Below are 22,815 nucleotides of genomic sequence, written 5' to 3'. Positions count from 1 at the left end.
ATTAGTAGCTTCAGGAATTTAAAAGCAAGATTAATTTAAGCAGTTTAGAAATAAGTAAGATTTGAGTCAGTCTCTCTGTCAGACTGAAAAGTTAAGGATACCTTCAAGCTGTTTTTTTGCAGTATTTCATACAACAGCTGGATTGTCAGTGGATAGCAGTATAAGTATGATCAGAAACAGAAATTAGCAGGCAGTTTTGTTCACACAACAGCTATGTAACAGTTTTTTCTGACAGACAGTACCTGAGTTGACTGAAGCATCCTGGCACAGTTACCATCTCCAATACTTTGTGTGATTCAGACTGAGTGGTTTTAGTCTTAGAAGCCCCAAGCTAAATGTCTCACTATAATCTAAGCAATGTATAACAGGATTCAGAATAAGTGTGATTCAGACTGATCTGCTTTTAATGACAGCAGAGAAGACCTTCAGTGCAAGAACCAGCAAATGACAAAATTATATGCCTTTCAGCCCAACTTACTGTCTTTCAAAATACTTGAGGCTGTGTGTTTGCATTGTAGACTCTGAAGTCCTGGTTTACAAAGATTTTCCCCCAGAAATTTTTGGAGAGAATTACTGTGTTACCAAAAAGAAAAAAAGCACTTTTCTCAATAAAATAAAAAAAACACTCTGACCTCTTTATAGACTTATTAGCTTCCTTTAATCTATGTAAGCAATGTACTTGTTATTTCTAAGGCTCTAAGATAAGGTTATGTAAGAAGCTTATAAATTATTTGGTTGGCTATTTCAAGGAGTTTTGTCCTTATTTTAGTTATTTTTAGTTAAAAAGAAGTTAGAGCTAAGTGGGACAGAAGCTAGATGGGGACTAGAAGGGGCTGGGGGAGAGGTGGAGGGAGCAGTACATGAAGTAATTTGTACTCCTGGAATTCTTGCATTGCGTCTGTTAACCTGGTGATATTGAGGGGGTTTTGTTAATTTTTTTTTCTGGACATATTTATCTCAAATCCTCTCATTCCTTTTCTCATTTGAATCCTTGAAAGAGAATGAAAAATGCAGTGAAAATATTAGGACTGTTTGCACAGTGTGCTGTCATTGTGCTAAGTTGACATGTACATCTCCCAGCATAGATTTTAAGTGAACTTTCTATCAAGAAATAAAGCACTGGAGTAAGAATTGGGGATGGATAATATTCCTAAACAATTGCAAGCATATTTTATTTTTCTCACTCTTTTAGAGGACTATCTTAATGCTAAGGTGACTTGATATTTTTTCTAAGAGGACCTGTAGCTGTGTCTTTACCTGATTAAGTGTAGTAGAGGGAGATCTGCCCTGTCTGAGGTTTGGAATAGAAGTTGTGTTTGCTGGTAAGCTGGAATGTGTAAGAACCAGGACTTCCATGAAATTGTGGGTGGTAGGAGTAGACCTTATAGACCTTTTTGCAGAGGGAGCATAGATGGTAAATACTGAGGGTGGGTAAATGTAAATATACATATTAAGTAATGGCTTAAACTACTTAAAGGTAGTTAAAACAGAAAAACTTGAGAAATATTGGAAATAGTGAGAAATATTTTACTGGAGCATTGAGAGCCAAAATGTCCTAATTTCTGTTCTGAAGTTATGCTCAAACAGTATTTGGATTTGATTGTGCTACTGAGTTTATGCAAATTATTTTTACTAAAATTAAGAGAGTTGAATCTCTATTTCTGAAATGTAGTAAGATTTTTGAACTATTCCTCTAAAGATGTACATCTGTTCTTAGCGTCCACCAAGCCTAACTTCCGCAGAATCTCTTTGGAAGATGTGATGGAGCTATTGGGAACTGGATTTCTGCGTGGAAGTTGTGGATTTCTGCGAGCCAGTGGTGATATGTTGAAAGGGACCAGTTCAGTCAGCAGAGATGTTAGAGTTGGAGTCACCCAGGTTTGGATTACATTAGTTACAATTTTCTGAGATGACCAAACATTCTTATTCTTGCTTTGCTCTATGTATCTCTTCTTTCATCCTTTTTTTGTATTTGTAATGAAATGTATATATTTCAAAGTAAGGATTTATATCTTGAGTCGTGCTGGAAAGAAAAGAAGAAAAGATTTCTGATGTTGCTGATTGTTTACCCGAGAGCTTGACATTTTAAAAATTAAATATTTACTACTTTTGAAAGCTTCACATGAAATGAATTTCAAAAGAGTGATATAAATAAATTCCTCAAATTTTTAGTTTAAAACTTATTTCCTTACATTTGAAAATTAAAGGGAGAAGTTAGAAGAGATGTTTGAACTTGAAATAGTTTCCTGCTGTATAGGGAATTCCAAGCCTAGTTCTGAAAAGATGGTTCTGCTTTGAGTAAGTGCATGAAAAGTAAGGAAAATAGAATTTAGTAGAAAAAACCCAGCATCTGTTTTGCTGTGTTCCAGGATGCTCAAAGCATAGGATCTTGTAAACTGAACAGGACTGAAGCCAGGCCATGTAGTGCCTGCTGGTAAAAACAAATTTTTCAGATATCAGACTGGCTTCATCCTGTAAATATTATCTTAAATGTAAACATGCTGAATTGTAGATATTCCAATGTGAAACTTGTGACTCAAGACTCATGATGAACATTTATGTATCAAATAGTTGTGATTATTTTAGTATGTTACAGTCCCACAGCAATATGAAAACCACCTTTGCCAGTAAGGCCGTTTCTCAGTACATTTCAACTTCTGTGCAAAAGATCTTTAAATTAGCTTGAATTACTGATACAAGCTGCCAGATTTTGCAGTGAAACAGCTAGAAGGTGCAATAAATTGTCTTCTGTGCTCAGGTCGTGCTGAGTGGAAGCATTAACTTTTGGCAGAGAGAACAGAAAAGCTAGGGAACAATAATACCTTGACAGCTATTTGCCTAGAAAATGCATGCCAGAGATTTCTAGGATGTTCTGTATACATGGTAGTTTTATAAGTTTTCCAGGTCAAAATCAGATATCTTGGTTGAATGTTTTGACTATTTGTACTGGCTTTTGGAAGTTATTTCCTTTTTCATGCATATCTGTTAACACAGTAGTACCTGTGCTAGATGATACACTCAAACTGTACCAGAACAGTTTAAATAATGCGATTTTTCTACAAAAAAAGCTTGAAAAATTATGAATTTATCAGTGCTTCTGAATAGAAAACACTTGCAGTTAAAAAATGTAATAATTAGTGAGTCACAGCTTATTATGAATTTAAAAATAGGAAAGGCTCTGAAGATGACTTCTTACATATGGAATTTTATATTTGTTCAAGCCAGGTTCAAGACAGAGTTTAAAATGAAGCCATGGCAGTATCACTCTTCACAAGTCTTTGTCCTATTAAATTCCTCAGGTTTTAAATCTGTAAAACCAGGGTAATGTACTGATGCATTATGAAGCCTAAGTAGTATTTGTCAAGAACAAAAAACTGATAACAGGGTCTAATAGTATAATTATTTTGTCTACAGTAGTTCCCTTTCTTTTAAATGAATAATTTTGTTGTGAATGTTAGACACAAGACGAAGTATTTATGAGGTAAATGCAGAAATTGATTGATATAAGCAGTAGTTGAAAGTAGATTGATATAAGCAGTAGCAGAAAGTTACTTTCTTATGAGGAATTTTGTGTGCTCATTTGCATATTCTCATTTTTTGTATTCTGTTTTCTTGATCTATTCATTAAAAACATCCAACATATGCACATAGAAGGCAATTGTAGGGGAGCTTATTATGTGGTGAAATAAATGGTCTTGTGGTAATTAGGTTTGTAAAGCGATTCTGCATTCTTTCTCTTTGTGGTGACAGTCTTATTATGGCACCTCCATTGCAAGGCAAACTATTAAAATTCATTGGGTTGAAGAACAGTGCTTGAGGGCTGCAAATATTCCCTGATTCAGAGCCTTTAATAACCAAATTTTCTCTGGGTTATGGGTTATAGTTTTGTAACATAGTAGTTCTCAAAATGCATTCATACATTAAATTTGGGGCTCATGTGCAGAATGTTAAATAGCTGCAAGCCGTTGTTCAGTGAGAACAAACACAATGTTTTACATAACAAGTGCCTGTGCAGGGTAAACTGCCATTTCTCACACTCTGGAATGGGATGACATGGGCAAGCAGCTTGAAATAACTTACAGTCAAAACAGGCTGCAATATTACTAGTGCAGAATCATAGAATACACTGACTTGGAAGGGACCCATAACAGCTTTGATAGTAATTTAAATTATTTTAAAAAATTAAATAAATATGTAAATTTAAAAATTGCAGATACCTAAAAGTGAGAACTTATGTGATTTATGGATGCATAAATTTATAAATCATTTTAGTTTAGTGTTCTGGTTCTGGCAATGTGAAGATTTAAAAAATAAGCCTGTAGGATAGTTACCAGTGAATTTCCACATATTTTGCTCTAAAGTATGTTTCTTTTGAAATCTCTTTCAGGCATATGTGGTATTTGTCTCTACATTAGGAGCACAATGGCTTGAAAGGAATTTCTCTGCCTTCCTATCCCATATTCTAGATCTTGTGTCTCAGTCTCACCCTAAGGCTGTTCAGAGTCCGATGGATGCTATCGGCTGTCGCCGCTGTGTTTCATTCATCCTTCGAGCTACAGTAGGAGGCCTGCTTGGGGAAAAGGCTCAGATTGCAGCTGCCAAGGAGATTTGTCAGGCTATCTGGAAACTGAAGAAAGTTGTAGGTATGGGTCTAACAAGATTATCCATTTGGGCCTCTGTTTTTCTTTCTGTGATTGTTCCGCTTCCTAATTCAGAATCGGCAGAAATAGAATATATAGTGCTGATTTATTACCATGATAATGTAGAGGGTTTTGATGGACTGCTTTGTTTTTAGCTTGGGCTGGTTATTTGTGTGTGTCTGTGTGTACCCACATAAGTGTATACAGATTTTTTTAATGCTCCATTCCTGGCAAATAAAATTGTAACCATTAACAAATGAAATAATTGCAATGTTACTATACAGACAGTTTGTAAAGTTAGGTTGGCAGATAACACACGCCTAGTCAGATCCAGCCTTCCTGTTCAGAGCAGTTGACACTACTGAAGGTTCAAAAAAGAAGCCTTTGTTCCTAAATGACACACGAGCATTTCTCATGGAGAAAAAAAGACGTTTTGCATTATAAGGTCTTGTACACTGTTTCCAGAAAAAGCCTCTGATCTTCCACCATTGTCCTTCTGGAGGAGAAGAAAGAGAATCCTGGACATAGCCTGTTGTCCTCTGATGTACATGTTGTATCCGATATAAATATCTAAATGTTTTGTGTCTAAACAGACATAATGATTTATGTCTCAAAAATATAAACCTTCAAAAAACATAGTATTTTTCCCTTCTTCTTCATTCCATGTCTCTGCCTTCTCATTTGCTTGATCTTGCAAGATTTCATTCTTTTCCTCCCTTTCTTATTCCCTATGATGCAGTAAAATCTGGCCAGTTATATCAAAGTATGTCTTCTTCAAGTTACTTTTGGTAGGGCAGACAATAGCATGCTTCTTGCTAGTTACTGTTCCCTCTCAGGTAAAGATAAGCAATTTTGTATTTTCCTGTTGCCCTCACAGATGTTACTACACCATCCTTTTAGTAAAAGAAATGTACTTGTCTCAGTGAAGGTAACCCTTTATGAAAACAATAATAAAAATGATAAAAGCTCATTTAGTAATATAAACAACTTCTCTTGGCAAAAACCTTTCTCCCATCTGTTTGTTTGATTTTTGTAATGATTTCATGGTGATTTTCTTGTATTGTGTTATCAGATGCTGCAATAAGTGATGGTAACTTGGAAACAAAAATTAATACAACAGATGTAACAGCGAGTCAGCATGTGCTTGTGTGTGCACTTCAGGAACTTGGAAGTCTCATTCATGGCTTAGGAACTACAGCAGCTCCATTACTGCAAGACTCCAGTACAGGTACAAACCCTGAATTATTTTGTGAAACAGAGTACAAATCAAATTTATATTTTTTTGTTCACTGTGATCCTCTTTGATATCTTATGGCTATTCTTCTTGTGCTCAGTCTCCTAACCAGGATCCTCCATAGTTCTTGTATTATTTTCTGTTTTCTTCCAATAAACTTAAAAAAAAAAAGGGGGAGGAGGGAAAGTTGACTGCCTTACATGCTGTAGAAAAATTTCAGACATTGCCCAAAGAGTTCTGTATCTTTCCTAACCTGTACAAGTATATCAATTTTAAAAAAAAAATATTAAATTTTACTCCATTAAGGCTTGTATATAAGTTGTAATGCTTCATAATGCTTATAATAAAACAGATTGAGCTGGGTACCTTTATTGTTCTTATTTAGCTGCATACATGGCATGGATTTATGCTTCCTTACAGAAGCTTGCAGATATTTTCTATGTATGTTGAGGGATAACTGTGAGATATGTTAGGTTTTCTCCATAATGTTGCTTTTCATCCAGGATAAATTTTTCTAAAAAGAGCTTACTTATTTAAATTTGTTACAATTATTTAAAAATTGTAAAAATAGTACTTTTTCAAGAGAAGTATAGAAATTGAATCATATTATATTTGCCAGTCCTGTGTGTTCATTTTTCCTTGTTTGACAATTTGCTTGTCTCTTTCTCAAGTGTGTTTGTGCATGTTATTTTTCAGGTGTTCTGGAGGCAGTAATTTCTGTCATTCTTCATCCCAGCATTTCAGTTAGACTGACAGCAGCGTGGTGTTTGCGCTGTATTGCAGTAGCACTGCCCTCTTATGTGTCCCTGCTCTTGGATCGTTGCATTGAACGTCTCAGTGCATTGAAATCCTGCCCAGAAGCAGTAACTGGCTATAGTTTTGCTGTTGCTGCTTTGCTGGGTGCAGTGAAACATTGTCCTTTAGGAATTCCACATGGAAAAGGGAAGGTATGGTCTGAATACTTATCATATAGTCTGTTCTTATATTTTTTGGCAGTGGTATTTGCATGTTTTCTTTGTGACATGATCACAAAACCCAGTGATACTGATGAGCTACTTTGGTTCCTCAAGAAGAGGACTTTGACTCAAACAAGCACGTGTTTTTCTCACATGTATCAGGAGCAAAAATTCCTGTTTCTTAGGAATGACTCTCAAGTGTACAAGTTAGTCAGTGCTTACAGCAATAACTGCAGTTATGTATTATCTTGAAAATCTTTGGTCAAGTCCAACAGATAGACACTTTTGTTTTGTTTTACAGAATATAACAGAAATCAGCTTCTTGCATTAACTCAGTCTAAGATGCCAATCTCCTCACTAGTGCAGGTAGAAGATGCTGTGCTCTGAAGTTTTAAGTAAATGCAGGCATAGAAATAAAGACTGGGGGAAGGAGCTGTTTCAATCTTAATGGGAACTTTATCCACTGAGTTATTCATGTTTGGAAAACTGTGGTGGATCACAAATGTCAGCAGTACATGCTTATTTTTTGCATAATGTAGAAACTGACATTCTTTCTTCTAGAAATAACTGTTTTAGCATCAGTGGATGTTAAGAACATTCTGGACATTCAAAGTCCTGACTGATGAACTTTTCCTTATGGTGGCTGAAAGATCATGCAGAGAGAACAAAACAAATGGAGTTTGCCCACTTTTACAGATAAGAAGTGCCATTCAATTACCATGCACCTAAGCAGAGCTGAAGTTTGTTTGACAGAGAAACATAATTCTTAACAAAGATTTCTTTTAGAGGAATATAATAGGCTGAAATAGGGCTAGGGAGGAGGTATGGGAGGGCACAAAAAATATGGGAGGAACACTGTATTCTGTACTAAGCTGGTAGGGGGAAGAACAGAACAGTTGACAAAAGCCCTTTTCTGCTCTCTCCTAGGAACACTGCCAGATTCCAGACTAGTTTCTCTTCTGAGGAGCAGAAAGAGACCAGTGTTGAATAGAGCAGTTTTGAGAAGGAAATATCAAACATAGACAATAGTGATCTGTAGAGAAGCTGTTCTATATTAATGGATTATCCTTTGAGAGGACAGATAGAGTTGAAGGTGGAACCTAAAGGAAATAAAATAATTAGTGAGTTTATATATATTTAACATTCAGTTCTATTACTTATAATTCAATTTTTAAAATTTTTTCAAATATAAGGCATTCCTGCTAGTACACAGTGAAAAATTGTCAGAAATCATTAAATTACATCCTTTGTAGCATGTATGCTTTATAGGTCGTGTAAGTATACTAAGTTTTTAGTTATTTTTAGTAGTATAATTTTAAAAAGGTACTGTTTTTTATTTTAGAATCAAATGTATTGACTCCAGCAGGAATCGATACAAATACATTTCTTCTTTTACAACCATCTGGTAGCATTATGGAACTGGGGAAACTAATACTTCAAATTGGAAAAAAGACATCAAATGAAGTTTTGGAAGTGTAAAAATCTCAAACATTCATGAAACAAACTTTCATATGCAATATTTCATACCATTTTAAGTGTGAAAAGAATTTATATAAGGGTATTTTCTATACTTAAGCTTTTTAATGATACTTTTGATAGTGACACTTCTTACTTGGAATACTGACTTAGGAGCAGTTTATTTTGGAGACTGGAAATAATGCAAGATATAAGATGTTTTTTAGCATATGTGAAGCATAATTGAAGCAAACTACGTGCAGAATACTTACAGCATTTGTAGCCTGTGGTAGTTGTGCATGGACACAAGGGTGCTCCTCAGTGTAGGATGTAGGTACCTTTTGGTAACAAGTGGAGTCACCTTGCATTTAGCACATCATAGGCATGTGCAATTATTCTGGAGCAGCTAAAATAGGATTAATTCTAACTATACTCTTTTAATTTATTTGTCAGTCATATCATTTGTTGATTTGAAAAATAGTCAGAGAGAATGATAGACTTTATTCTGCAACAAGGATAAAAAAGATAATTACCATTCTCGACCCTTCTTCTGAGCTGTAATTCATAGATGTCATGAATACATTGTGACATAAACAGAATATCAGAAAACTTGTATCCTTTTAATGCACATTCCTGTGGAAATTATCAGTTGTCATTTTACTGCTGATAAAGGAGAGGGTACAAGGCAGCAAAGAACATATGTAGTACTCCAGAGAACTGCTGAAGCCATCCCAGACTAGTACTGAAGTCAGGAATTGCAACTTCATGAGCCTGAGTTTATTGCCATAGCGTAAGAGGAAGATGGCAATCTTCCTCTGGGAGCAAGAGAATAGGATTAAGTGTTACACCAAATAGTATTGAAAAAAAATTGGTAGTTACCAAAATGTGATTCTCTGTTTTTCTCTTTTACTTTGAAGGTAATCATGACAGTAGCAGAGGATTTGTTGTGTTCTGCTTCTCAGAACAGTCGCATTTCACTGCAGCGAATGCAGGCTGGATGGCTCTTGATAGCTGCTCTCATGACATTAGGTAGTAGCTTTCTACAATTCTTCCTAATCTACATTAAGGTGTTCAGTGTTCTGTCTCTGATTCTTTGTTTGAGGTTTTATCTAATTTCCTGCTGCAAAATAATTTTAAAAACCCCAAGTGTTGAAATATTTAGAAAAACTTTCTGAGACAAAAATGTTACCTTCTTCAAATTTACTATTAGTTCATTGAAAGCAGTGTCTGAAAAATAGTGATTGGAGTGGGACTGCTATTAATTAAATGTAGATAATAAATTTCAGAGTGAATCTAACCAAATGTCCTGGTGGTCATGAAGAATTTAAAAATATTTGTCGCAGCAAAAAATGAGCTAATAATTTGTATTTCCCTCTTGTCAGGCATTTGAAATCTAACAGAACTTTTTAAGATGTATTACTGGTCACGTTATTGACTCTGATCAATAAAGTACTAATGAAGAATGTATTTTATTGGCTTTGGTCATATTTTTAATGTTTTCAGGTATTGCTTCTGCCCAACAAGTCCCTTTTTTTTTAAATTGTTATACTTAATTAACCTAAAACAAATGTTTGCTTTTCTAAACATTACTATTGAACTTTTCATCTCTTTTATGCTGGTGATCTGTTTGTACTTTGTAACAAACAGACATTGTAGTTGGTTTGGTAATGTACTAGTAAGTGTGTCAATGGGTATTTAGTTATATATGAAAATGAAGTACCAAACCAGTAAATATTTGAGAAATTACACATGAGAAGGCTGGGAAAGTAGCATATGGTTTAGTTCACTCCTGCAAAGATTTTTGTGAACACAATACAAAAGAGAAGGAAAGAAAATTTACTTTTATTAATCTTTGCATTGGCCTAATAGCTACCAATCTTTACAGGCCCTGCAGTTGTCCAGCATCATCTGCCACGAATCCTGTTACTGTGGAAGTGCATCTTTCCATCATCTCCTAAAGACCTGGAAACAGAGAAGACACGAGGAGATGCATTTACCTGGCAAGTAACACTGGAAGGTCGTGCTGGTGCCCTCTGTGGTAAGCAGGATTTACTGCCTTTCTCTGCATATTTCTAGTTGGGCTCTTAGTTAATTTTCTTTCTGGAAGAACAAGAACATTCCATATTGATTTTTTTCACTAGATGGTAAAGGCTATATTCACTCTCTATATAACATTCAAGCTATATAGCATGCATGCTTGTATATGAATATTTATGTGTGTTTCATTTTGTGGGGAAAACAAGCAAACAAAACCAACAAAACAAAAAACCCAAAAGAGTTTTTCCTCTCCTTCTTCTAATCAGTTGATTTTCAAGCAATAAATGATAATCAGGAAGGTTGCTTCTCTTTTTTAGCAAACAAATCACAATAATGACTGAAGATCCAAAGTAGGGTATATTCTGTTGTTTATATACAGTCTATTATATTTGGAAAATAGTAGTTCTGTTTTCTACCAGGTAACTTACTATAAGCAAAATAGAATTGGTGAGTCATTCAAAAATGTTTGTGAAAGTGGAAGGACTTGGCTAAAAATTATGAATGTGGCTGCTCTTTGGTAGGTTGCAATTTTTTATCATGAAATACTGTGAATTTGGGGTTCCAAGAAATTGCCCCAGTGATCTTCAAATACTTAACATGTTTCAGTCTTGTATTCTAGAGTACTAAAGGGTGCTTAGCTTTCCAGAAATGTGAGCTTCAGTATAGTATGCACCCTGCTCTCTCACTATTAAGATACATCACAAAGTGTGGAATTCAATAGCAATTTCATTTTAGAAGTACCTGAACAAATAAACTTCAAATATTTTTTCTTTAGAAAATAGGTATTTAATATGGTATAATCTCTAGGTGCTTCTGGAAATTAGACTCAAGTTTAGTTTTCTGTAAATTACATGTATACTAATTGGTTCTTAGAGTACAGCACTTGAACTAAATTTTAATTGAAAACTGGTAAAGTAAGTGGTAGTTCACTTGATCATCCTCCTATTTTCTTTTCATTATTACTATGGAATTACCATGAAGTTGAGTTACATACCATCACTTAATTCATAACAAAATGCAAAAAATAATTGCATTTCTGTATGCAATTAAAAGTCAGGATATGAATGTCCAAGCTGAGACACTGAAACAGTGCATCTGACTTTTTTCATTTCTACTTTTGTTCATTATTAGTGATGTAGTAATGTAATTACTTTGCTAATGTGATTTTTTTCCCTTCAACATACCTCACACTAAGTAAATTGAAATCCAATTCCTTTTCTAGCTATTAAAAGCTTTGTTTCCCACTGTGCTGGTCTTCTTACGGATGAAGTTGTTCAGAGACTTCTTCCTCCTCTTCCAAGTGCTGTTGATTTATTGACACAGTAAGTGTGTGTATAAAACTGTCATTTGAAAAGCTAGAGTAATCTGTATTTGGTTAGCACATTTTCTAAAGAACTTTCTTTTCAAGGGACAAAAATCAGTGTTTCTGTGTTTGCAGATTTCAGTGTTGTGAAAAATCTAAGGAAGACTTTCTTGCAAGGGTTTTTTTATGTTCATTTTTATATATTGCTTTTTAAATTATACACATTTGCATTCATATACCATTATTTTTTATTAAATAAGAAACTAAGTTAAAGAATATGCTTGGGAAAACATCTTTTAGACATGGATATTTTTTGCATTTAATTTCAGATCTAAGCTGGAAAGGGTTTTATTAAAGTTTTGCCTTTTGAATATAGAACAATTTAATGCATTTGGGTTCTAAACTCTAACTTAGAGAAATATATCCACAAAAGTTTGTTGTCATAAATATAGGTATAACCAAAGAAAATACAAAGCTTGTTTATTTCTTTAGTATAAAGTGAAAGTAAGGCTTGGAAATGGACAACAGACATTGTGTCAGAACATGTGAAATAAATTGGTTTCCTTTTACTATTATTTGTGCAGATCAAAATGTACTTTTGATATGTATAGATTTTAAAAGCATTCAGTAGTGTGGTACAAATGAAACTGGAGTGTTCCATAAAACCTAAAGTCCCTCCTATGTATGATGTGCTTTTTATATTTTAAGGCTTTCTTCAATATACAAATCATATGGAAATTCCTTAAAAACACCATCAACGGTTTACAGACAGAAACTGTATGAATTACTAGCAGTATTGCCCCCAAAGGCCTATGAAGGTATGTATTTCCATGCAGGGAGAAATCCATTAATACTGTGGGCTCATTTTAAAGCTTTTGTCCAACACATATTCAGCCAGCAAAAATTAGTTACACCTTTTCTAAAAAACAAACTTTATTCCCTCTATTTAAGTTTGATGAATTGTAGCAAAGTCACTGTGGTTTTGAAAAGCTAGTGTTCATGATCTTTTTTCCCTTCAGATTCCAATGCAGACCTCTGTTACAAATAAACACTTTGGCTCTATTTTTGGTTGATACTTGAAGTTAGACAATGTTTCAGTTTCAAACTAGGTGAAAAATTTCTTTTCTTTGAAGCCCGTTTTACTTTTCCATTAAATCCTAATTCCCAAAGGTGTAATTTAAGCTTAAACTAATTGGATATAGACCATTGAGAGAATTCAAATTAATTGATTTAACAAAGTATATATTAGAGATATATTAATCTGATCCTGTGCAGATTGTGAATAAAGGGTTTGTATTTAAAAGAATAATTTCAACAAAATCTGGGGATGGACTTTTTATAGGAGAGCATAACAAAAAGAATCTAGGTCTCTGATCGATTAACTGTGCACTGTAGGTTGATGGGTCTAACTTTCAGCTAAAATATTTAATTTTTTTTGTCTTTAAATCATTTGTTGTACAGTAGTTTATGGATTGCAGTAAGAAGCCATAGTGTTTTTGTAGGCTGTAAAGAGAAGCACAGGGTATTCTTCAGGACAGAGACAAGAAAGAGCAACTGTGCTCTGACTTAGCTGTGTCCTTGTCCTTGTGTTTTGGAGGGAATCCTTACTCAAATAATCTTTTCCATCTAGTGGTAGGGAAATGCTAAGGGAATTGGGACAAATCCCTGACCTTTGCCTTAAAGCTGTTGTCATGTTAGAAGTAGGTATTTAATGAAGCATAGTGTGTAATACACATTTGTGAATGAAAATTACACCTCCACCCCTTAGAGCAAGTTGTTCCTTTTGTTCTTGTATTACAGAAGTGACATGTTACAGAATACAGATTTTTGGGTATGGCTGGATTTGGCAGTTTCTTGGTGTGCTTGGGATTTTTGTGTATGTTCTAACTTAATCAAAAATACACTGTGTTTTACAGTGTGACCTGCAAAATGTACTTCTTGTGAGAGGGCAGCCTAACTGAGGATGTTGCATTCTAATAAAAAAAAAAAAGAAAATGCTTGAAAAGTTTGCAGTAAGTAAGTGAGCACCCTGCTGAAATCTTTGAAAATAGCCATAGAATCAAAACAGTAATTTGACAGGTGTAGTCTCAGAGGTGTCCACTCATGTGTAATACAGCAGTATGAGACCAGGGAAGGAGTGGAAATTCATACATTGCCAAAACTTATTTTTATGTTTCTTAACATACAGGTATGCATCATTTAAAAGTGCAGTGTAAAGTTTCTAAGGTAAAACTTGAAACATATACCATTCTTTCCATTTTATTCCAGTATGATAGCTTCATGCAGAAACTGTATGTGTTCGCAAATACTGGGAATTTTTAAAATAAATTGTGTGGAGAAACTGTTATAAATGCAAGCAACCCTGACAAGGGGAGAGAATGATGAGGAGGACTCTATCTTACCAGAAGTCTAATTTATTACTTTATCATACTATTAAAGAACACTATACTATACTACTCTATACTATACTACTCTATACTATACTACACTATACTATACTACACTATACTATACTATAGAATACAGAAAAGATACTTACTGAATGCTAAAAAGATAATGGAAACTCATGACTTTTTCCAGAGTCCCGACACAGCTTGGCCCTAATTGGCCAATGAGTCAAAACAACTCACACTGGAGTCCAATCAAACAATCACCTTGGGTAAATAATCTCCAAATACATTCCACATGAGCACTACACAGGAAAAGCAAATGAGATAAGAATTGTTTTTCTTTTCTCTGAGGTTTCTCACTGCTTATCAGCTTCCCAAGAGAAAAACCCTGGGTGAAGAAATCAAGTTCAGAGAATGTAAATGCCACAGAGAAACAGTGTCACTATGGAACTCATGATGGTTTTTTTCAATGTCTACATTTAGTCATTACAAATAGGAACAATATTAGGATTATTCTTGTGTTGCGCAGCAGGGCTCATTTTACATGGCTCAGAGTGACACATTGATTGAGAAGCTTTCACCAGTTCATGGTTTTATTTCTTTTGTATTTGTTTTCTTCATTCCAAGTAGTTAGCCAGATGATAGAAAACTGTAAGTTGTTTCTTTTTGAGAAAATTGATGATGGAAACGTTTACCAGGAGTTGTAACTTTTAGTATTTGTAAATAATGTGCAAAACTTATTTTCTTTAGGACAAGAGGAACAAAACAAAGTAGGCAGGAAAATAAACCGTTGAAAACAGACTATTCATATACCCAAGCTTCTTTGTCAATGCATGCCTTTAGATTTCTGAGGCCTGAGATACTATGATTTGTTTAGGCTCTGCTTAGTCCCTTCCTGCTCACTTTTTGCCTCTTTAATGCTTCTTTTATTGCTTTCTGTCTCTATTATTAAAAATCATATCTGCTCAAACAGCAGAATTTTACAAAGTTTTACCAAAAATGTGCATGAATCATCATTTATTTTTTGCATTATTTCAAGCAGTGGCAGATATGAGAAGAACATATTAGATAAACTTGAACATGGGTGAAATACATGTAACTTGTTTTAGTTGCTGTCTGCCATTGTGTATGAATGGATAGGACTTGTAATTTATCTGATCCAAAGTATGAACTTATTAAGCTGAAGAGAACTGGTTCTAAGATCATATTTGTGTTCATTTTCATGTGTCATTAGGTTTGGATTATAATGTGCTCATGTTTTCAAGGCTAAACATTTATTTCTTGTGAGTTAATACAAAAAGTTTTATACTGTCCAAACTGAAAATTTCACAAAAACAATTTCAGTAGCTTGAATTCTATTAGATTTCTTGATGTTTTCTGTTGTCTGAAATTACTATGTTTTGTCAGACAGCTCATTAAGGTTTTTTTCATTCTTCAGCTTTTTGTGTGCTTGTTATGATCCACAGTTTAAACCATAAAATTGAATTCACCTATCTTTCTTAATAGGATGAGATTAATTGCTAGAATGCTGAAATAGCATTCTGGCTTAAAATTTTGAACTGCTTTACATTGGGGTAATATTGTTTAAAGTGTTGAGGATTGCCAACTGTCCGGGACTAAAATAAACCTTTATTTGGTTAAAAAATGCTGGGTATGTCAATGAAATTTTATTTCAAAAGCTGGTATTATTCATAACAAGGGGATTTTTTAAAAAGGTTTTTGTCATGATGATGAGTAATAATGAAAGAACAGTTTCTAGTTCTTAACTCTTGTAGTTTTTTAAAGGCTCAATTTCTATTCCTTTCACACATTGCAATATATTTGATAGTGCAGACATTTTGCATTTAGATTTCTAGAGTAATGTTTTTTGGAAAAATTACGTACTTGCTTAATTAGCCAGGGAGGCAGGCAAAACAAACAGATGCCTGCAGGGGAGACAGGCTGATAGAGCCGGGAGTTTGACAGGTGGGGGGGAGAGAGTCAGATTATCAGAACAGAGTCTGTTTCCAGGGAGGGTTAAGTAGCTGGTTGCAGCTACCAGCTCTAAGTATGCTAATAACTCTGTTTGTGCTCATGAGGTGCTGAAAACTGTGTTGTCCTACTTTTTGAAGCTTCCATGTCTTGAAAATTTATAACCAACTTCAGTGCAAATATGTAATTGTGTGATCAACTAACATCCAAATTGAATGCAAGGAATTGGATATGTGGTGTTAAGTGCTCATCTCTTAAGTGCCCACTTCTTAGTGGTGATAATTCCCAATTCATGGGGACTCGACTTTTCAATCTTAATGCTCTGGAGGCAAATTTTTACGTAATATTTATATAAAGACCAAATACATTCTTTAAGATCAGTTCTGCAGTGTTTTTCAGCACAGTTACAACCCAGTCCTTTCTCATCACATGTGATTCAGCAGTGGAAATGTTCTCTCACTACAAAGACTATTTTAATGACCTAAATAGTCTGACTCAAAATGCCCAGTGTTGTTGTTTTTGTATTATGTACAACTTCGTCAGAAATATTCTGTGCAACAATATGTGGAAGTTTTAACTACAGTGAAATTTATCATAACCTACAATAACTCCTACAATAAACCTACAATAAACTCCTGCTTTGGTTTTTGCATGCAAACTCCTAAAATGGGGAACTGCATTCATCAGCTTTTGCTTATTTGCAAACCTATGGAAGTTTTAAATTACTTCTGCTTGCCAAGTTGAAGTATTCCTTTGTGGTTACATAATACATTCCACAGCGCTAATTTTCAGGAAATAGAAGAAAATAAGGCTATGTTCATACCTACCATTTCCCCTCTACTTTATTTGTAAATGTAACTCATGTACTGCCTTATCAGTTGTATAGCTTTATGTCTTCTGTAAAGAAAAAGGTCTCTGTTTTTCTACTTCTAGATTGCTTAGCTTGCTTATGTCAGGTACGGCTCTGTGGCTTCCCCTCTAACAGAGAGTCTTCTCTAATTAACTATTTGAAGACTAAAGAGAAATGTTACATGGATGTTACTATATCAGTATAAATATATTGCTCCCAAAGTTGCTTGTGGCAAGTAACTAACCAATGGTTTTGAATATTTTTTCTTTAATTTAAAGGGGACTTCAGTGCTGTTCTAAAAGAGTTAGTGACTGACTTGACTGTCACAGACAGCCAGATTGATGCCTCTGCATTCTTGCTTCCATCCCTTTGTCATGAGAATGATCTCCTTTTACTTGGACCCTTACTGCAGGAGACTGACCACCGATTTATTGAAGAGCAGGTACTTTTTGTTCTGTTATAAAGGTATTATTGTATTTTCATACAGTTGTAGTTATTTAGGTCAGTGCTTATTTAGACTTGGTCAAAAATATGGCTATCACTCATTTCCTTCTTACAGCTCCTTTTAGGTAACAGCATAGCTGGTGGCAGCTTGGAGTATGACCCTTACTCAATTTATGAGAAATTTGCAAAAGGGGATTCAGTACCTAAACCACTACCTCCTGCATTATCTGTTATCAGTGCAGCAAGTCGACTTTTTGGAGTTATGTTTTCCCACATAACAGAATCTCACAGGTAAAGTAGTAACTGTAACTGCTGGGGAATTTAGGAGATGTTGTAAGATGGTCACAGTGTTTGACATTGAATGCAGAAGAAAACAGTTCTGAAAAAATAATGAATTGCATAAGTGGAGCCTGTAAACCATCTGAATAGCATCAGACCACCAAATTATTGGCCTTTTCTCTTTAAAGTGACTGACAACAAGAACATGCATCCAGCAAGAGGTTATTGTCGTAGCAAATCTGTGGACCCAGAAAAATAACGTGGTTTTTTGATAGCCAGATCAAAATGGAAGCTATTTTGAGAGATGTTACACAATTTTTTTGTGGTGCTTAATACATAATGCATTCTTTATAAAAGTGGATGGGGAGAAATGAGTGCATGTCTCAACACAGTTCTGTCAAGAGTGCTTGTAAGAGATCACAAATCTCTCTTGGGTTTTTGTCTATGTATTTTCTCACGGCATACATGGCATTTTGGTTTGTTTCACATTTATAAGCACACTGATTGCTAAAGCATAAAATTCCTAAAGATTTTTGTGTGTTGCTTCTTCTGTGTGCTTCTGTGTGGTAATATTTTTGAATGCAGCTTTAGAGCAGATGAATGATTATTAAATTAAATTACTTTACGTTTCAAAGCCTGCTATAGCTAGACCTTGATTGTTAGCTCATGATCATTATAGCTGGTGCTGGTTTTATAGTTTCCTATGTGGGAAGAGTGTTTAATCTTGGTGAGTTCTGAATCTTGATGTGTTCACAACTTTGAATGTTTGGGCTTTAGTGTAGATTGCACAAAAGTGTTTGTATATGAGAATACTTGCCAATAATACTGAGAAATTATTTTTTTGTTCTTGTGACCTGTCGCTACCTCTTTATTCTGTCTTCATTGACTGCTTTTATTGTGGAATTTTTTTTTTTGCCCTGTCACCAGCTTGCTGGTTGGTTTTCTTCACGTCTTTCTCAAGACCTGAATTAATTGCTGCAGATAAATACGTTTTCATTTCTTTTTTCTTTGCCTCCTCCTTTCTCAGTTGTAAGTCAAAATGCATTATTCCATATGTAGTTCCTTTTAATAGTGTCTATTCAAAGTTACTTAGTTATAAGTGGTTATCTGTGAATGCATTTAAGGAGATTAAATGTAAAAAGTTCATGTTCATATATGGAAGTTCATATTTTAATATGGAATACACAAATTTTTTGGTAGTAGACCGGGATGCCAGTTGAAGGAAAATGTTCAAGAGTTGATTTATTCCACCTCTGGTTGTGTAGATAAATTTTTTAATGGGTTTTAAAATAAAATAAAAAAGCTTGTTTCATTTCCTTAATTTTCAATTATGTGGTTTCTTTTCTGGTTTTGTTTAAGGCTCCAGGTGTTAGAGCAGTTGTTGAATTCTATAAAGCAAACAAAAGGATCTCGACAACAAATAGTGCAACTGCATGTTGTGTCAGCCTTTTCTACTTCCTTAAAGGTAAATCTGCTCTCTCTCTCCTTTGTTTCTCTTTCTCTTTCAGTTACTAAACCACAGCATCTCTTGGTTCAAACAGATCAGTTGCTGTGGTTTAAACCCAGCCATGCAGCCACTCACTCGCTCCACTCCCCCCACAGTGGGTGGGGGAAAAGAACTGCAAGAGTACAAGTGAGAAAACTCCTGGGTTGAGATAAAGACACTTTATTAGGGAAAATAAAAGCCGTGCACACAAGCAAATCTAAAAAAGGAATTCATTTCCAACTTCCCATCAGCAGGCAGGTGTTCACCTCTTTCCAGGAAAGCAGGGCTCTATCATGCCTAACAGTCACTTGGGAAGTCAAAAAACCATCACTCCAAATATTCCCTTGTCTCCTCCCAGCTTTATATGCTGAGCATGATTCCATGTTAAAGGAGGAGCTGCTGCCATTGTCACACTGCCATTGTCACACTGTTTGAGGAGTCACGCACAGACCACCTGAAACCTGAACTGCTGGGACAGGAGCCCCTTTGCAGTGGGCAGCCCCGAGAGCAGACAGGAGTCCCCTTTGTCTCTTCATTGTCACATACACTCACTCTCTGGTGTTCTTCCTCCTTCTTCCAGCTTGACTCTGGATTTCCTCTAGCAGTGTCAGGCATCAAATCTATAAAAATAAGTTATTTAATGGAGTTATACAGCAGCAGGTCAGCTCAAGCTGGGTACCTCTGGAGAGGTACTCACGACAAAAAATCCCTAGGCAATTATACCCTTATGATTTATGCATCTACCCTTCATATGCTCTTTACATGCCTTGCACCTGTCTCTGAGCCCAGTGGTGATTTTTGATAAGGAGTCTTCTAATATGTTGTTGGGTTCTTTCCCTCTGTCTGTGCAGGTAGGTAGTTCTTGAGGAATTGCAGCTTCTGCTGTCTTGAGCTTCTGATTTCCATTTCTGATGCATCTGCTCTCTGTCAGAGCACAGAAAACTAAAAAAGCCCTAGATTTAGGATAACCATTACCTAGTAACACTCAAAACATCAGTGTGTTATCAATGCTCTTGTGCTAAAGACAAAACACAGTGTTGTACCAGTTGCTAGGAAAATTACTCAGAAAATTAACTCCATTCCAGACAAAAACATCTCTAGACCTAAGTTCAGAGCTATCAGCCTAAGGCTTTATCTATACCAGCTCCTCATGCTGAGCCAATAAAGCTAGGCAAACAGTATCCTGAATTACTGAGTATTTTACCTCCAAGAAACTCATTCTACTTAAAACTTATTTATGCTAAACAACTATCTCTTGACTGCCATATGGTGTGGAATCTCCCTCTGGTCCATTGTGGCTAGCTATCCCAACTGTGTTTCCTTCGAATTCCTTGTGCCCCCCGACTCTGCTCACTGGTGGGGTGGCACAAGAAGCTGAAAAGGCCTTGGCTCTGTGTAAGCACTGCTCAGCAATAACAAAACATCTCAGTATTGTCAACCCTGTGTTCAGCACAAATCCAAAACATGGCACCATGCTTGCTACCTTGAAGAAAATTAACTCTAAGCCAGTCCAAACCAGCACAGTACACAGTTTTTGTTTTTGTTTTGATTAACTAGGTGATCAGTCCTATTTTCTATGGTAATACATTGGTTTGTGATGCTTTCTTGAGTGCAAATGAATCACTGTTTAATTTTCCCCCTTTTTTAATATTAGTTTTAGGGAAACATGTTCTAGTGCACTCTAGTGTACTAGCATCCATACTAGTGCCATTCAAATAAGAGACATATGGAAAAATTCTGTTAATATAATTTCTGTCTTTTTCACTGTCTTTTGTATTTCTTACTGGATAAATAAAAACATAACAATTGGTAAAATAAAAAGTGATCTCATAATTATCTGCTATTTGTTCATTTTCCCTAATGCTTTATTTGTATTTTCCTCTGTTCATGTGCATAATGTTGATACTATAGTGTTGTGCTGTGATGTACAGTTATGTAGTGTTAGACATCTAACTCTCATAACAGCAAATTGAAAGAGATTAATTCCTCAGACAAAGGGGAAGAAAATCTAAATCCTTCTCCAGGTCTTGTCTCTTTTGCATGACTGACAGAAAAGCACACTCTGATTACTGTCTTGCTGTTTAATATATTTAATGTCTGTTTTTAGCACTTGGCTAACTGCAAGGGAAGTTTAGGTTCAGAAGAAGTTAGAAGATCTGCCCTGATGTTGGTAATGGGTGCCTTGGAAAGCAATAATCCACTTCTAAGATGTGCTGCTGCAGAGTGTTTGGCCAGGTTGGCACAGGTGGTTTCTGACAGTGCCTTCACTGCTGGGTTAGCGCAAGTCAGTTTTGACAAGTAAGTTCACAATAAGCATGAAAAGAAACTGCTTGAGTTTACAAAAGTGTTTGAGAAATCTACCTGACACCTATTATGATAAAAGCTGTTTTCCTTCATGAATTTGATGTCACTTCAGTAATTAACAGGAAAAATCACTGCTTGAGTTCTGCATGTATTTCTTAGTGTGAGACTAACTAGGCAAGCTTGTAGACTTTCAAGTTAATTAAATTGGCTGCTTTTCTAGCAATATCATTTAAGTGTATCTAAAATATTTTTGGTGCTTTCTTCAGATAAGAGACCATGTATGAACTTAGAATTTTGGGGCTGTAATATTGTCCAGTAAGTTTTTTTGCTGATTATATACCAGAAATTTCATTTGTAGATGTGCTTATTACATAGTAAGAGTCTTGGCGATTAAACTAACTTTCTTTCAATTAATAGGCTAAAATCTGCTAGGGATGTGGTATCAAGAACAGGTCATTCTTTGGCTCTGGGATGTCTGTATAGGTACCTAGGAGGAATAAGTTCTACTCAGCACCTGAATGCATGTATTGGAATCCTTTATACTTTGTCTCAGGACAGTACTTCTCCTGATGTACAGGTACTTGTCACTTACGTAAAAATATTATGTTACAAATGAACTGAATTATATTCTGGAGTTTAAGGTTGTTTTTCTTGTAAGAATAAGACACTTCACAATCTCACAGGCATACCTCACAGGTAACGGCTGGAGCAGCAAAGGCAATGTAGAAGACTGCCCCTGCTCAAAATTCACCTTCAACAACTTCTGTAGCAAGAACTGTGATGAGATGTGGGAGATTGCTATTCAATGATCTGTGATACTCATAAGGCTCACTTCAAAAACTTTATCTGATGTTTTAGGGATTAATTCTTTTCTCATTCACCTATATCTTGACTTGGACTACACAGTACCTAAGATTTTCTGTTTATGAGGGGACTTCTTTTGGTTTTGTCTCTTTTACAGTGTTAACCTCACAGAATATTTTGTTGAAGGGTTGTATAGTAAATAAAATGGATTTGTAGCCTGAATACCATAGAACTTAGTGGAGATACATCATTGAGTAAAAGACGAGACATTTTAAAGACTATTTAATGATATTTCTCTGTGACTAAAACTGTTATCTATCAGAATAGCTTTAAGAGAGATTGAGTGTTTTTAATGTATTTGTCTAAATATCAGTTAAAGAATTTTTAAAGCTTTCCTACAGTATATTTGCACAAAGAGGAACTGTATGTTGACATGAAACAGATGGGGCTATTGGTGCAAAGTAACTATAACTAAAATAAGTTATTTCAGAAACTCTAGTATTTTTTCACAATTTTGTTCTTGCACAAGGAACATTAAGAATTTTTTAAATAATAGAATATAATAAATGAATAATATTCACTGTTAAACTAATTTACTATTACATGCAATTTTTTGTTTATTAACAATGAAAAATTTAAAATGGTTGTTTCATTGGACAACA

General features: G+C 35.1%; 1 protein-coding gene across 6 annotated transcripts in view; it reads left to right on the top strand.

Moving 5' to 3' along the window:
• The window catches only part of HEATR5A (HEAT repeat containing 5A), a 65,059-nt gene that overhangs the window by 16,373 nt on the left and 25,871 nt on the right, over positions 1-22,815 (top strand). For 4 of the 6 annotated variants that reach the window (XM_050975285.1, XM_050975286.1, XM_050975284.1 and 1 more), the window contains exons 8-20: positions 1,700-1,878; positions 4,388-4,643; positions 5,713-5,868; positions 6,571-6,821; positions 9,203-9,314; positions 10,171-10,323; positions 11,545-11,644; positions 12,334-12,443; positions 17,115-17,278; positions 17,396-17,571; positions 18,919-19,024; positions 21,153-21,343; positions 21,767-21,926. In XM_050975285.1, coding sequence (XP_050831242.1) covers positions 1,700-1,878; positions 4,388-4,643; positions 5,713-5,868; positions 6,571-6,821; positions 9,203-9,314; positions 10,171-10,323; positions 11,545-11,644; positions 12,334-12,443; positions 17,115-17,278; positions 17,396-17,571; positions 18,919-19,024; positions 21,153-21,343; positions 21,767-21,926 — 2,114 coding nt within the window. The remainder of the gene's footprint in view (positions 1-1,699; positions 1,879-4,387; positions 4,644-5,712; positions 5,869-6,570; positions 6,822-9,202; positions 9,315-10,170; positions 10,324-11,544; positions 11,645-12,333; positions 12,444-17,114; positions 17,279-17,395; positions 17,572-18,918; positions 19,025-21,152; positions 21,344-21,766; positions 21,927-22,815) is intronic. The other 2 variants (XM_009101929.4, XM_018907445.3) reach the window with 1 other exon arrangement.

This window comes from Serinus canaria, chromosome 5 (genome assembly GCF_022539315.1).
Source record: "Serinus canaria isolate serCan28SL12 chromosome 5, serCan2020, whole genome shotgun sequence".
In the NCBI taxonomy this organism is placed as follows: domain Eukaryota; kingdom Metazoa; phylum Chordata; class Aves; order Passeriformes; family Fringillidae; genus Serinus; species Serinus canaria.
The sequence above is the reverse complement of the archived record's forward strand: the minus strand, read 5'-3'. Positions and strand labels throughout refer to the sequence as shown.